The sequence below is a fragment of the Gymnoscopelus braueri genome (assembly GCF_963280865.1).
Source record: "Gymnoscopelus braueri genome assembly, chromosome: 16".
NCBI classification, from domain to species: Eukaryota; Metazoa; Chordata; class Actinopteri; order Myctophiformes; family Myctophidae; genus Gymnoscopelus; species Gymnoscopelus braueri.
This window is the reverse complement of record NC_137616.1, coordinates 42,587,206-42,602,428: the sequence shown is the minus strand read 5'-3', so window position 1 is coordinate 42,602,428 and position 15,223 is coordinate 42,587,206. Positions and strand designations below refer to the sequence as shown.

The 15,223-nt window shown below is 38.0% G+C and overlaps 1 protein-coding gene across 3 annotated transcripts in view; it reads right to left on the bottom strand.

Annotated features, from left to right (window-relative positions):
- Positions 1 to 14,339, bottom strand: part of LOC308103136 (uncharacterized protein) — a 294,821-nt gene extending 280,482 nt beyond the window's left edge. Inside the window, exons 1-6 of one of the 3 annotated variants that reach the window (XR_013934705.1) lie at positions 13,996 to 14,339; positions 12,305 to 12,391; positions 11,716 to 11,970; positions 10,959 to 11,107; positions 10,695 to 10,792; positions 9,665 to 10,591 (exon numbers count right to left, since the gene is read on the bottom strand). Coding sequence is in view for 2 of the 3 variants with exons in the window: in XM_080452998.1 (XP_080309124.1) it covers positions 10,477 to 10,591; positions 10,695 to 10,792; positions 10,959 to 11,107; positions 11,716 to 11,970; positions 12,305 to 12,391; positions 13,996 to 14,176 (885 nt within the window). In the remaining variant the exon portion in view is untranslated. Of the gene's footprint in view, positions 1 to 9,594; positions 10,592 to 10,694; positions 10,793 to 10,958; positions 11,108 to 11,715; positions 11,971 to 12,304; positions 12,392 to 13,995 lie in introns of those variants that run through there. The other 2 variants (XM_080452998.1, XM_080452997.1) reach the window with 2 other exon arrangements.
- Between the last annotated feature and the right edge of the window lie 884 nt (positions 14,340 to 15,223).

Genomic DNA, 15,223 nt, shown 5'->3' with positions numbered 1-15,223 from the left:
TATTTAGGCCTATTGTAAGTATTTATGTACACAACATTTAGTCAACATTTATTCCTCTACATGTGTTCACATATAATACTGATTAATAAAATATTTTTTTTCTTTTTAAATTTGACTGACCTACTAGCCCAGTAGTCTAGTTTTTTTTATGTAGGAATGCATTGATATTTTAAATAAAATGTACTTTGTAATTTAATGTATTACTTTTAAAGCAAGTAGGCCTATTCCAGTACTTTAACTCAAGTAAAATTTTGATAGAGCAACTTTCACTTGTAGTTGAGTAATATATGACGAGGAGTATATCTTTGACTCAAGTAGGGTTGAGTACTTTATCCACCTCTGCATGTTTTACCCTGCCATAGTTTTAAACCTGAACCAGTTTCATCTCCCTTTAAAGCTACAGTACATTAAATAATGTTAAGCCATAATAGTTGGTGGTTTTGACTGGTTTGTGGCTGCATTACCTACAAAAGACCAACATGTGATGATAAGCACAGTTACTGTTGTAAGAGCATGAGTTTGACCTTTGACCTCCTGATACTCACAGTCCATGGTCATGTCTATGGTTCTCACTGCAAGGAGAAATAACAGCGTAAGACACACTGCACACGATGGCTCCCTGGATAACTGGAAGATGTTATGAGTTAGTACAATAGAGTTTACAACTTTAATATGATCAGCTTCAATGTTTCATTTCAAAGAACACAGAGTGAGTAATATTATATAGGTCATTTCTGTAGAAAGGTATGTTTGATGTACAATAATGTAGTTGAACATCAACTTCAATTTACAACAATGTCGAGTTGTGACTTTATCTAAAATCATGTACATCATGTGATCAGTACGCACCCTGTACCCTGATGAAGGCTGGTTTGAGTTGAAACACCTTGTTGGTCAGTTGTCAGTGTTTGTGAAGCCATGCAGAAATAAAGGCTTTCACATTCTTCACAACATTGTGCTTTGGATATTTGATTAAGTTCTCCTGAAGTATTCTGCAGATTTCTACAAAGAAAAGGAAGTTAAATCATTTATGGTTTATGATACAAACCTTTTTGTTGAGCATAGTTGTGGACCCACACAGAGCTCCTGCTGTATATTCTTTAATGTGTATCAATGCAATCAGTAATGTTGTGAGAAGAGAGATCATCACTGTAAGTGTGTTACTGTGTACCTAGATCTCGCAAAGCGCATTGTGTTCATGCATGTACGGCACACACCCTGCAAAATAACCCTGCAGAATGTAAATGTGGAACTGTGTGTGTAAGCTGACCTCCTACAGTAGCTGTGTGAGTCATGGGCGTCTGTGAGTACGGGAGCACAAAGAGAGACTCGGTTGTCTTTGCACGATTTCACGTTGGCCTCGTTGACCGTGGCCAACGTAAATGTTTCATTCTTTTATAATGCATCAATGTCTGCCATGACGATCTGAAATCCATTCTGGCATTCTCCACTCTTCAGTGCTAAATCCTTTCAAAAGCATCATGTTTATGTGTGAATGATTTCAATATTTTTTCAATGTGATTGATTTCAATATTTTTTTTTAAAGTATTATTTATTTATTATTATTCAAAAATAACTGTGTGTGTGTGTGTGTGTGTGTGTGTGTGTGTGTGTGTGTGTGTGTGTGTGCGTGTCCATTAACCACAGAGATGCATGTGATCCATGACATGATTATAGTGATTATAATAGTATCATAAAGACCTTGGAAATTAATTACGATTCTTTCATGTACAAATTATCAGGGATTCATCAGAGAAGTGAGCCAGGGTTGGTCACCATGTTATTATATCAGGTGGGTGAATGTAACCCAATGCCTTCTCTGTCGATAGGGTGTAGTTCTGTTCAGTGGCCAGTAAATAAAGCTTCTCTCCTGTGGGGAAGGTCTGACAGCTCAGCTTCAACTAGAGATGGAGATATGTAGGTGTGTGTTTGTGTTTGACCTCTGCACTCTCATAGATGTCCACAACTCTCTCCTCCCAACTGTCCTCTGTTCTCAGTGTCCCCTCTCTGTCCTCTTTCTCCAACACACTCTCAAGTCTGGCGTGGTATAAATATGTTTACACATCTTACAAGGATGAGCTTGAAATGTAACTATTGACTACAAATAGTAACTATATTGTATCTTCTCTTGTATTTATTATCTATATACAAATAACTACATTATTACTCATGTCTTAGAACTGCGTTACAGTGGGTGACATGAGGCGGTTCTGCTGTGTGAAATGGCAGAGATGACTCCCCCATCAGACGCACATACAGTATAGGAGCCAGCCAGTGCTCGAGCAAACGCCTGATTGCCGTCATAGGCTAAACTGACCTTTTTTATGTCTAAATAAGGCTAGTTTGTTGTGTTTCCCCCTCCTGACACATAGCAGCAGATTCTCATCGTTTCAGAGACGTGATGTGGTCTGGTGTGAGAGACGTGGTGTCCACTTTTAGGACATCTGAGTTCCCCTCTCGCTTAAATAAATGCTGCAGCGAGAAGGTTTGAGGATGTGGTGTAACACTTCTATCTCATGCAAGTCACCGTCATCACGCTCTAAAATGTTAAAGAGCTGGTGCCATGTTTATGCACTTTTTCTGTTTTTCATGTATGTGAGGTTGATAGAACTTCATTAAGCCCCCCGGTGGTGTTTTTATGGTGTTTTATGTCTTCTCTGACTATTTGGAGTTTCTTCCTGGAGGCTGAAACCTTGAGGGTCAAACGTGCCAATAGAGAAACGCGCTTTAGAGACATAGTAAAAACATACCCTCCCCCTCATTATCATAACACAACAGGTGTGGGCATGAGGAGGAGGAGGGACTAGGACAGGTGGGTGGTGCTAAGGTGGTGGAGGAGGTGCTAAGGTGAGAACCAGGTATACTTAAAGAGGTGGTGCCATGTTTTTGCACTTTTTCTGTTTTTCATGTGTCTATGAGGTTGATAGAACTTCATTAAGGCCCCCGCTGGTGGTTTTATGGTGTTTCATGACTTCTCTGACTATTTGGAGTTTCTTCCTGGAGGCTGAAACCTTGAGAGTCAAACGTGCCAATCCAAAAACAGCGACATACTGACGTAACAATGCCCATACCCACCCACCGCACCTCCCCTCATTATCATTGTCATTTATACTACAACCTTTTGTGGGCGGAGCTGCCTCAAACACACGTGTGTGACCATGGCAGGTTGTTATGTGCCTAACTTCTATGTGACAGCTATCAAACAGTCGTTTCACACTTTGCCCATTGACACGGACAAACGTGATCAATGGCTTAATTTCATTTATAAAGACAGGATTATTCCCTCAGCCCCCTCTACCAGGCTTCGGGTGTGTAGTTCCCATTTTGTTGATGACTGCTTCACCAACTTAGTGCAAGTCAATATGGGATTTGCAAACAGGAAAGTACTGAAGCCAGGTTATATTCCGACGATTTATCCTGGAGACACAGAAAGCAGCACCGCAGGAGCGTTACCGGTAAATTAAAACATCCGCCAGCCCCAATAAAATGATTTAGGAGCATGAATCGGTTTGACATAGCCTTGTGTCTGTGACCTCCCCCACCGTTTAGTTGTGGGATTTAGTTCAGCGTCAATAAGATCGCTTCTGAACATCGTATGGAAAATGTAACGGTAGTCGCGGTAACCTACAGTCGTCTGTTGTTACGACGGTGTGAAGAAATTAATGGATGGGTTGAAACAACCTTTTAAACCGGGGTTTTGTGCCGGTCTGCGACTCTGCGTTGAATTCAACGTGCAGAGACAGTGCTGGTCGTGAACGCGCATCGCCGTTTAACATGGCGTAGAGTTAGATCAGGGACGAGCCTCCATGTTAATTCAACGCAGGCTGCCAACAAACTAAGGTTTTAAACGGTTGTTTGAGCCCATCGATGCGTTGTTTCACGCCGTCGGAACAACAGACATATGTAGGTTACGGCGCCTAGCTTTAGATTTTTCATACGATGTTCAGAAGGTAAAACATTTACATTAAATCGGCAGAACATACCGACGCGGGCGGGACCAACTCGAGTCATACAGTCTCAGCCAACGTTAGGGTCGCTAGAGCTAGTTCAGTTGGATTAGATACATAGCGTGATTGTTTGTCAATATAATAAAAAAGAGACAAATTATATGTGCCTCTGCAAACAGAAGTGTATTATCAAGGTGGAAATGGCTCTGAGAGCATCTAGTTAGACGTTTTATATGCATATGCCTACTGTAATATACTGTAGCTTATATTTCCATTTTCTAGTAAGGGGATGTATGGAAAGAATACATAGCCCATTTAAATGGGAATGTCAGGTTGAAGGAATACAAATGCATTGTAATGATAGTAAAATGTGTGCAGTGATGCTATAAATAATGTCACTGATGTAATGGATACCATAGTCATTGTAAGATAAAGTTCTACTTGGATCACAGGATATTGAACATCACCACATCTGTAAGAATGTATGACAACTGATGGTTCTGTTGAAAGGACAACTTTAGTTTTTTACCACCAAGGTTTATGTTTTAGATTGTAATTAAAGTAAATAAAAGATGAGTGTTAAAATGTTTTAATTTACTGCTTTCAATTTTTGCGATCTTTTTTACAGTGGGTGGAGGCATTCTGTCCGGTGGCTAAATATGTATTTTTTTACACAATAACCCGGCGTTTTCTTTATTATTATTTACAGTAGCTCTTCTAGCCCCCAATAACTCACATCTGGCCATCAAAGAATTTACTTTAATTACAAGCTAAAATATAAACCTTGGTTGTAAAAAAACAAAGTTGTCCTTTTAAGCCTTATTTATCCGTTGCACACATGAGCATTTGGGATTTGAGCAAAGGGTTGATCAGGCTTTCCGGTTATGGAGTAGTTCTTCTTCTTCCTCCTCATCTTCATCTGAACCAGATTCAGGTTCAAACATATATGGCTGTATTTGTCCAATTTGTCCTCCTGCCATTTTGTAAACAAATGGGCAGAACCATGGGCAGTCCTTTAGTGATAAGGGGGAAGGACTAGGACAGGTGGGTGGTCTTATAGGAGGAGGCGGAGGGACTGGATTAGATGGGTGGTGCTAAGTGAAACCAGGTATACTTAATGAACTGGTGGGTGTGTCTACATAAAAACAACATTTTAACACTTACTGTACACTTTTTTTTTTTTGAAAAAAATCCTTACATAATAATAATAATACCTTATGATCAGGTTTTAGGGTTGAAAAATATCATGGCACTCCATCTTTAATTGTATGGCCATTTTATCCTTGAAAATGTATAACAGCTGCTTGAGTCCCATATTTCAATCAATGTTGGTGATACTAGCCGTGACTGGGATAAAATAAAGTCTCACAGATGTTCTTATGAAAGTCCACTTTAGTGTTTACTGCACAGCTGTAGACATAAGTTCCATTAGTTCCATTTTATTTATTAATTTGCATTATTATTTGGATGATTATTTTGCTAGTTTGGTGATAAAACTGACAACTTACTCCTCAGTTTCCTCCCATAGAGTGAGAAAATGCAAGTGTCTAAATATGCCAACAGAAAAGGCCCAAGAATATTAAATGATGTCACTCACAAATAAGTTTTAATAATGCACAGAAGCATATTAACACTTTTAATAATGCACACAAGCAGAAGGAAACAGCAGTAGAGCTTTCAATGTTTATGACACATGTGGGTATGAAATATGGTTTTAGAACATGGCACAAGCACATCTATCTAATGCACGTCGACACCTAAAAGTGTGAACTTGCTTGATTCTGTTACCCTTTTAAACAGGTTAACCTATCAAAATGATTAGGGCTTATCTATTAATTAATCTCTATTAATCATTATCATCCATATGTTCAACTAATATATAAAGTTACACATTTGCTTGACTAGTCTAGATTGTTTAGTTTCTCTGGTTTGTCTTAGTAATGACAACATGCTACATTACTTTTCAATGTGTTCACTGTCCAACGATTTGTTCAAATACAGCCTGTCTCTCTGGTTATACAGTAATGATATAATGACAGAGCTTCCCCCCATTGTCCCTTGCCTTTTCATACACACAAACCCAAAACATTGTGCTTACATGGCCCAGACAGACAAATGGAGATAGGGCATGCCTCTGGCAGGGATTTGCACTCTACTGAGCGCACCTTACAAGTTGAACATGGTCGCCATCGGGCAGAAACCTTGTCTCCATATTTCAATGTTTTATGTTTGTTTTTTGTAAATTAATGCCCTACATCATACAAGAGCGTCACACAAAAGTAGTAAAAAATAGCAGATCTACAAGGCCACAATGCGTAGCATTGTGAGCTTGTAGATCATCTATTTTCACTATTTTAATGTTTTTAAATGATAATAAAAAACTTAACGGTTTTGGGCAGACAAGGTTTACACCCGACAGCAACAATATATAATTTGTATTTTGTAACATTACTTGATGGCCACAGGATCATATTTAGAGAGGGGAAAGTGACAAGACAACATTATAGTCCTTTACACTTTGAGAGTATTATAGTCTGCACCTATGCTCATAAGAATACATTCTACATCCTTTAACTACTTACAGAGTATTATCATGTACTTTATTTTACAGTATTTTTCCATAGGTCAGTATAATTGTTAATTAAAGAGATGAATAATGCTTATTGTCAAGTAAAGTTTTATTAAAAGCTTTCACTGCTCAGTGTACAAGTTCATAAACAACCTGGGTTACAATGGTTACAATACAGCTTAAATAGAGCTGTGGCAACATTACAGTTAGTCACATGATTGAATAATGCTTATTGTCAAGTAAAGTTTTATTAAAAGCTTTCACTGCTCAGTGTACAAGTTCATAAACAACCTGGGTTACAATACAGCATAAAAACAGCTTAAATACAGTTGTACCAACATTGCAGTTATAGACATTATTGTACTTAAAGGTAGGGTAAGTGATATTTATTGGTTTAAACAAAATGTTTATTGTAAAGTTATACAATAGGTCTATATTCTGATAATAATCATTGCTATAGTTTATTCAGTAAAAGGTTTACCTGTCTCTCCAGCTCTTTAATAAACATAAAATACATATTCAGGTGGGTTGCAAATTTCAGCCAATCAGGAGGGAGTACCCATTTATCAGCTTCAAGTTTTATTTCGTGTGTTTATCCTGTATCCTGTATGAGTTCTCTCTCCTGATTGGATAAAATTGGTATCCCGACCTGAAAATGCATTTTAACTAAAGAGATGGAGAGACAGGGAGACCCCTGTTACTGAACAAACACTCTATAGCAATGATTACTATCAGAATATAGAACTATTTAACACTAATTTTAATTAAAAACAATGTCACTTACCCTACCTTTAACTACTTAAACCCTAAATACTTTGTTTACCGGGGCCCCCCAGGGTATCTATACTTGGTACCCTCCTTTTCCCCTGTACACCAAATAGCTTCGTCAAAAATAGCAGATCTACAAGCTCACAACGCATAAGCTTGTGATGCATTGTGAACTTGAAGATCAGCTATTTTTTACGAATGTTTGCCTATTTACTCTAAACGTTCACCTATTATGACATGCAGAGAATAGGCACACTAGGGTTCATGTGGTTAAAGAAGATGGGAAAAAAGCCATAATATAAGCAAAATAGCAAAAACTGTACAAATAAGATATATTGCAAAATGAAATAAAGTAAAATGTAATTAAATAGCATCTACACAGCCATAGATTGTGACTTGAGGTTTGTCTGTCAGAAGTCCAGGATTCAGTTGTATAGGATGGTGTTGAATCCTGGGTCTCTGAACTTGGTGATGAACTTGGAGACACAATGGTGTTGAATGATGTGAAGTCCATTTTTAGGTCATGTGAGCTGTTCCCCACTCGCTTAAAAACATACTGCAGCGAGAAGGTTTGAGGATGTGGCTAACACTTCTATCTCATGCAAGTCACCGTCATCATCATGCTAAAAAATTTGAACATGCTAGGTTCCTTTTAATAGGTTTTTAAATCAGCCAAATGTGCTGCGGTCCTCCAGTGATTCGCCCATTTTCTTTCCTGCATATTGTCTGTCTGTCTGATACAATTAGAAACTCATAGACAAAAATTCATATTAGATATTTGACATGTCAAATAACTGAGGACATAGTTATGCACATTATGAAAGTGTCTGAACCAGAGTATGAGTCATCATTAGAGCCTCAACTGGAGTTCTTGAAAAGTCATACTGGACATGCATGTCCTCACAGTTCAACCTTTTAATACCAGACATAATATACAATAATACTGTACCGCCATTATTACTTTTATGGCCTTTCGCTCAGATTAATCTTGAAAAAAGCACCCAAAGGAGTCAATCAAAAACCCAAGCACCTGCCCCATTGTCTTCACTGGAAAAAGTGCCCATTTCTTTGCATACATAATTTCTCTCATTTATATCTTTATTGCAAACCACCGTTGCTCTGTGCCCTGCTCTCATTCTAAACAAAGGTTGTTTAGTTTTCTTCCTCCTGTGTGTTTTTAGCAAGAAACAAAGTAACAGAAAAGGCCCAAGAATATTAAACAATATCACTTGTTATAACTTTGCGACACTTATAACGCACAGAAGCAGAATGAAACAGCAGTAGAGCTTCCTTGTTGTTTATGAGACATGTGGGTGTGAAATGGTTAAGATGCGGTGAGGGCACCTGCCCTCCCAAAATTCTGTGCATGGCTATAACATTGTAATGTCATGTTTTTCCAAGATTGACAACATGCCACACTACTTGTCTATGTGTTCACTGATCAAAGATGTGTTAGCATACATCCTGTCAGTCTGGTTGTGATGTATAATAACTGTCCTTTATTATTTCCTTTCCCCCCATTGCCCTTGCCTTTTCAAACCCACACAACCCCGAAACATTATCCATTATCCTTATAGCCCAGAGAGATGGAGATAGGACATGCCTCCTGGGAGAGATTTGCGCTCTACTGAGTTAAACAAGGTTGCTATCGGGCAGAAACCTTGTATCTTCATATTTCAACTTTGTATGTTTTTTCTGTAAATGAATGCCCTACTTCATCATACCAGAGCGTTGCACCAAATGATTAAAAATAGCAGATCTACAAGCCCACAATAAGTTGCATTGCAATGCGTTGTGAGCTTGTAGATCAGCTATTTTGATTATTTTAACATGTTTTTACATTTTTAATAAAACACTAACGGTTTTGGACATACAAGATTCCCACCCGACAGCTATAGATATAGTAGATTTATAAATTGTATTTTGTAACATTACTTCATGGCCAATGCTGCAGGATCATATTAAGAGAGGGGAAGTGACAAGACAACATATAGTAAATCCTTTAAACTTTGAGAGTGTTTTAGTCTGGAGCTAAGCTCATAAGGATAGATGATGTAGACTCATTAAACTACTTACAGAGTATTATCTTGTACTTACAATTTTTTTGTCCCACACATCAGTAGAATTATTGGTTAAAAAGACTTGAATAATGCTATTGTCAAGTAAAGTTTTATTAAAAGCTTTCACTGTTCAGTGTACAAGTTGATAAAACATGGGTAACAATGGTTACAATACAGCTTAAATAGAGCTGTGGCAACATTACAGTTAGTCACATGATTGCACTTAACTACTTAACCCTATATACCGTAGGCCTACTTTGTTGACCGGGGCTCCCCCCCAGGGCTTTATACTTAGTCGTCGAAAATAGCAGATCTGCAACCTCACAACGCTTCACAAAGGGACACGTTGTGAACTTGTAGATCTGCTATGTTTGCCTATTTTCTCAGAACCTTCAGCTATGACATGCAGATAATAGGGACACTAGGGTTCATGTGGTTAAAGCCTCAACAGTATAATAACAATACAAATATCACATTAAAAAATCCATAATATAAGCAAAATCGCAAAACAAAGTACAAATAGCATATCTTGTCAAAATACAATAAAATAAAGTAATTGTGTAATTTAATAGCATCTACACAGCCATAGATTGTCACCTGGGGTTTGTCTGTCAGAAGTCCAGGATTCAGTTGTATAGGACGGTGTTGAATCCTGGGTCTCTGAACTTGATGATTAACTTGGAGACACAATGATGTTAATGATGAATTGTAGTCAATGATGAACATTATTCTCACATAATGTCCTCACTTCCAAATTGATGGTGTAAACATTAACTATGTCCTTAAAGAGGAATGAAATCCTAGGCTGATTTTGAAGTTTGTTTTGCAGTTCCGGTAAAAAAAACTACAGCAGATTAAAAATTGATTATTCAGCTGTGTTGCAGTCTGCAGACTGGCATGTTTTTACCCTGCTGTAGTTTTTAATCTGAACTGGGAAAGAAACCAGCCTGGGGTTTCATCTCCCTTTAAAGCTAAATGAATAACCATAGTAAGCTGTAATAGTTGGTGGTTTGTACTCTATAACTGGGATCATGGGTATAGCTGTTTTTATCTCCTGTACAAACTGTTCTCAGTTTAACTTCACAAATCACAACACTAAGCTGCAGTTTCATCAATGAAGTTAAGAGAAACATCACTTCTCACAGATCCAGGTCTTCGATGAACATTTACCATTATACCATCCTTTATCGTAGAAGTGGTATGCACAGTTCCAGCTGTCTTCATTATCAGAATCTCTGAACCAGTGCCTGCAGAGTAAACAACATAATGTATTTTAACCACATCCACTCAGTCACTCACATACTGTGACTTTAATAGAATTACAATATAAACACTTGTAAAATGTCTCACTGTGTTGTCAGTGGTTTTCCATCCACCCATGTCCATTTGCCTTCCGTCCTTTTCAGACCAATCCATGGTGGCCTCTTGCTCAATCCATTGATGAAGTTCTGAACATTTGTACATAATTGAACCATAATTAATGTTCTCTAATACTGTACATTCAGGTATTTATGCATACTATAATCACTATAAGGATGTCATGGATCACATGTATTTCTGTGGTTAAGGGACACCTGGACACGCACGCACACACACGCACACAGATACACTAACCTGTTCTTCTTGACTGTTAATGATCACCAGATCTGCTCCTTTCTTCAGACATTCTTCTCTACTTTCCTCCCAAGTTTTCTCTTCACTAGATTTGTAATAACAGCTTTGTCCAAACTTCTTCCATCCACTGGGACACGTTTTGTCTAAACCTAAAACAGGAATTTTAATAATGACAGATTTATTTTAAATACATTGATAATCATTTGTAACACATAGAGTACTGTAATCCTAATAGTACTCAAATAGTACTCAAATAAACATGAGTAAGGAATGACCTGAGAATTATGTTGGCAGAATTACATGTGCACGCACACACACACACACACACACACACACACACACACGCACACGCACACACACAGATATGTTAATGTGTGAAAACTGGAATTAACCACTTGAACCCCAGCTTCCATATTCTATGGAGAATATTTGCCAAAATAGCTGATCTACAAGATGTGAGCTGGTAGATCGGCTATTTTGGCAAAGAGATTTGGTATAGACGGAAAAAAGAGGTTCACGTACAGTCGCAACTCAAGTCTGTTTCATTAAGACTATAGGGTTTAAGTGGTTAAAAAAACTAAAAAGAAATGTATTTCTTATATTCTGACTACATTGCATTTACATTAAGATGGATGATAAATCAATCAGCAACAATGAGGGTTGTATCAGATTGTTTTTTTTATCAATACATCTCTGACAATAATTACAATATCAATAATTATACACATTATTCCTTCAAAAAGGTTTTTAACTTCACCATTTTCCACTTGGGTCAGTTTCGTCTTCAGATGTTCATTCTCCCGGTTCAGGTTGTTGTTGTCAGTCTTCAGCTGGTCCTTCTCCCGCTTCAGGGTATTGTAGGTGGTTGTCAGCTGGTCCTTCTCCCGCTTCAGGGTATTGTAGGTGGTTGTCAGCTGGTCCTTCTCCAGGGTCAGGGTATCGTAGTTGGACTTCAGATGGTTATAATCATGTACCAGAGTGTCGTTGGTCATGCTGTTACTGGGTGAATGATCTGCAAAGGACAGAAATGGTGATGATAAACACAGTTGTTGCTACTGTTCATGATGAGGTCAAGCGTTTGTGTGGAAAATTTGATTTGAGAAGAAGAAAACTCAATGTTGTTGTTCTTATTTACGTGCATTAAAGTCAACACCACTTTATTCATCATACTTAGCTGATGCTTGCAATAATACACAAAAAAATGAAACAATGAGAGTTTGATAAAAAAAAAAATATCACAAGTTTTGGGTTAATATACTGTCGTGGCCTTAATAGTTGTCAAAGCTAGAAAATGTCAGGCAACAAACTCCCTGTGATGTGGTTGTTTTGTGACATGGAATACTCACAGTACACAGCCTGGCCTATGATCACACCCAGAAGCATAAGACACAGCATCCCCAGACATCCAGCAACAACTGTTTTAGAGCGCTGTCCTGTAACAGAAAGTACAGCTACTAGATGTGCAGCGACGGAGAGAGAGAGAAAAACAAGACTCGAGTCTAAAAGCCCTTCTAGAACTGAACAACATCTAAACTTTTACACACCAAAGGAATGATAGTGAATGATATGTGAGACGGAGCATTAGGGCCCTTCTTGGTGAAAAAAAGCGGAGGGGGCGGGGAACATTTCTGAGATTTTACTCAGAAATGTCCGACTTAATTACTCACAGATTTGTGAGAATAATCTCGCAAATTTGTGAGAATAATCTCAAATTTGTGAGTTTATAGAGTCGTAAATGTGCAGAGCTTGACATTATCAAAAGATTAAGCATGATGATTTTGTACTTTGCTTTTAAGCTTTTAAAGTATCTTTAATCATGGGCAGTGAGAAGAGATATACGAACCAAACTCATATAATTCAGGAGTGAAGGGCATATACGTATTGGTTATTGATTAGCTTAAAACAAATATAAGGAAAGGGTATAATCTGGAAATCAGATGTGAATAATTCTTTCTCTCTCTCTCTCTCTCTCTCTCTCTCTCTCTCTCTCTCTCTCTCTCTCTCTCTCTCTCATGGAGTGAGCTTGTAGATCTGCTATAGCCTATATTATCAAATAGCCAACATTTAAATAGGGCTTAAGTGGTTAATGTATGTTTTGTAATATAATCTAAATGATCTACAAAGTAACTAGTTTTAAGTAACTAAACAAAAGTTTTCAAATAATTGTAGTGGAGTAAAAGTACAATGTTTGCCTCTGAGATGTAGTAGAGTAGAAGTAAAAGTGGGCCTATAGAAAAATGGAAATACTCCAGTAAAGTAAAAATTCCTAAATATCCTTGTTTATCCGTTTACAACATTCTCTGTCTTAGCGGCCACAACGTTTGCACAAAAAATGTGCGTTTAGAAAAAGATCCATATACTGTACGTGTAGCCTAGGCCTTAAGTAGCCTACAGTACTTGAGTAAATGTACTTAGTTACTTTACACCACTGATATTAGTAACTCGTATAAAATGTACGGCACAATGTAGCTCAAATCCAGCACTAAAGAATGACACCATCTTTATTCATGTTTTCATCCTATGGGGTGTTAACTTCACAGAGGTTGCGTCTTGGCAGTATCCATTCCATATGGTGCTGATTCCAATCATTTTATAGACTATATTTTACACTGGAATATCAGCATTGCTATCAATATTTATGACACATGAATTTCCCGACGGGAATCAATAAAGGTCTATGGATTATCCATAGACCTTTATTGATTCCCATTGAATATCCAGACAGACAGACACACAGAAATACAATTACAAAAATAATAAGTTACTAGTCCATACCCGTTGGGGATATGAGCATAGTTTTCATGGACCTGCTTAATTATTCCTCTGGCAAAATGTGGCAACACTCCCCCATCTGACTTCTTTTTTTTTACCCAGATGGCCCTAATACTCGTAGATATGCACTTGTTAAGTTTTGTGCTGCAAGAAATTCTGAATGAAATCTAGTAATCTTTTCTTGAAGGAAAGACAATAACTAGTATTTTTCCAGTTCAAACAGATAAATCACCTTGACAACGATTCACAAATTTATCAAACTCACCCCGAGTCTGTCTTCCTGCTGCGTTGTCCCTCATGTCGTCCTGTGGTCCAGGGACGATGTCGTCCACCACTCTCTCCTCCAACTCTACACTTCCCTCAGTATCCCCCTTCTGTCCTGTGTCTCCATCTCTCTTTCTCACCTTCTTTGTAAAGTCTATTTTGGCATAAACGTCTGTAGACATCGTATAAGTCTGAGAGGCTTGAAAAGTAACTGTTGTTGAGTAAAAATAGTAACTATGTTGTATTTGCCGATCCTGTATTGATTAGCTACAGTATATCAAACTCATTACATGAACTAGATAACCATAATGATGGTTTAGCTAAATATGACCATGTGTGCCTGTGGCTGGTTTGGCACAATGTGGCAGCATTAACCCATTAAGACCTGAGGCCGATTCTACAAATGCCTTTTAAATCAGTAGTTCTTACACCTTTTTGTGCCATTTTGTTCCAGGGGACCCTCAGAAGAGAGAAGATAATTATTCAACATTTTTCAAACACTTTCAAGATTTTTCAAAAATTTTCAAAAATTGCAGATGTACAAGCTCGCAGCACGGCACGAAGTGATGCGCAGTGAGCTTTTAGATCCACTATTCGAAATAGTATTGGAATAGTAGAGAACCACTATTCAAAATCCTATAAGAGTGTTCTGAAAAACACAAATAGCTAAAATCTAAAATGACAGATGCTTTCCCGGTTGTAATGGGTTAAGGAAGTACAAAACTTATATTCTCAGACCTTATGTGCACGCAAGTGCAGATGCACCCACCCACGCGCGCGCGCGCGCACACACACACACACACACACACACACACACACACACACACACACACACACACACACACACACACACACACACACACACACACACACACACACACACACACACACACACCACTAACCACGTGTTATGACATCGACCATGCAGAGCACAGTGACCACAGAAGGCAAAATAAGGTATGAAGTTTGACAACTTCATATGTACTGGCAAAATGTTCAGCAAATTACACAACATTTTGCTTCAGCATCAGAACCTATTGGGTCATTAGATTTTTTTTTGCCAAATGTCCACAGCACATAAAGGTATCTGACCCCCCAAAAAATACTATTTTCTTTCTTCAAATAGGGGTGTATAGTGAAAAAATAAATAATAATAAACAGACCACATATTTAAAATAAGGGGAAGAGATGGAGTGTGTTAGTCATAGAGTCTATGGCCCCTGAGCCTG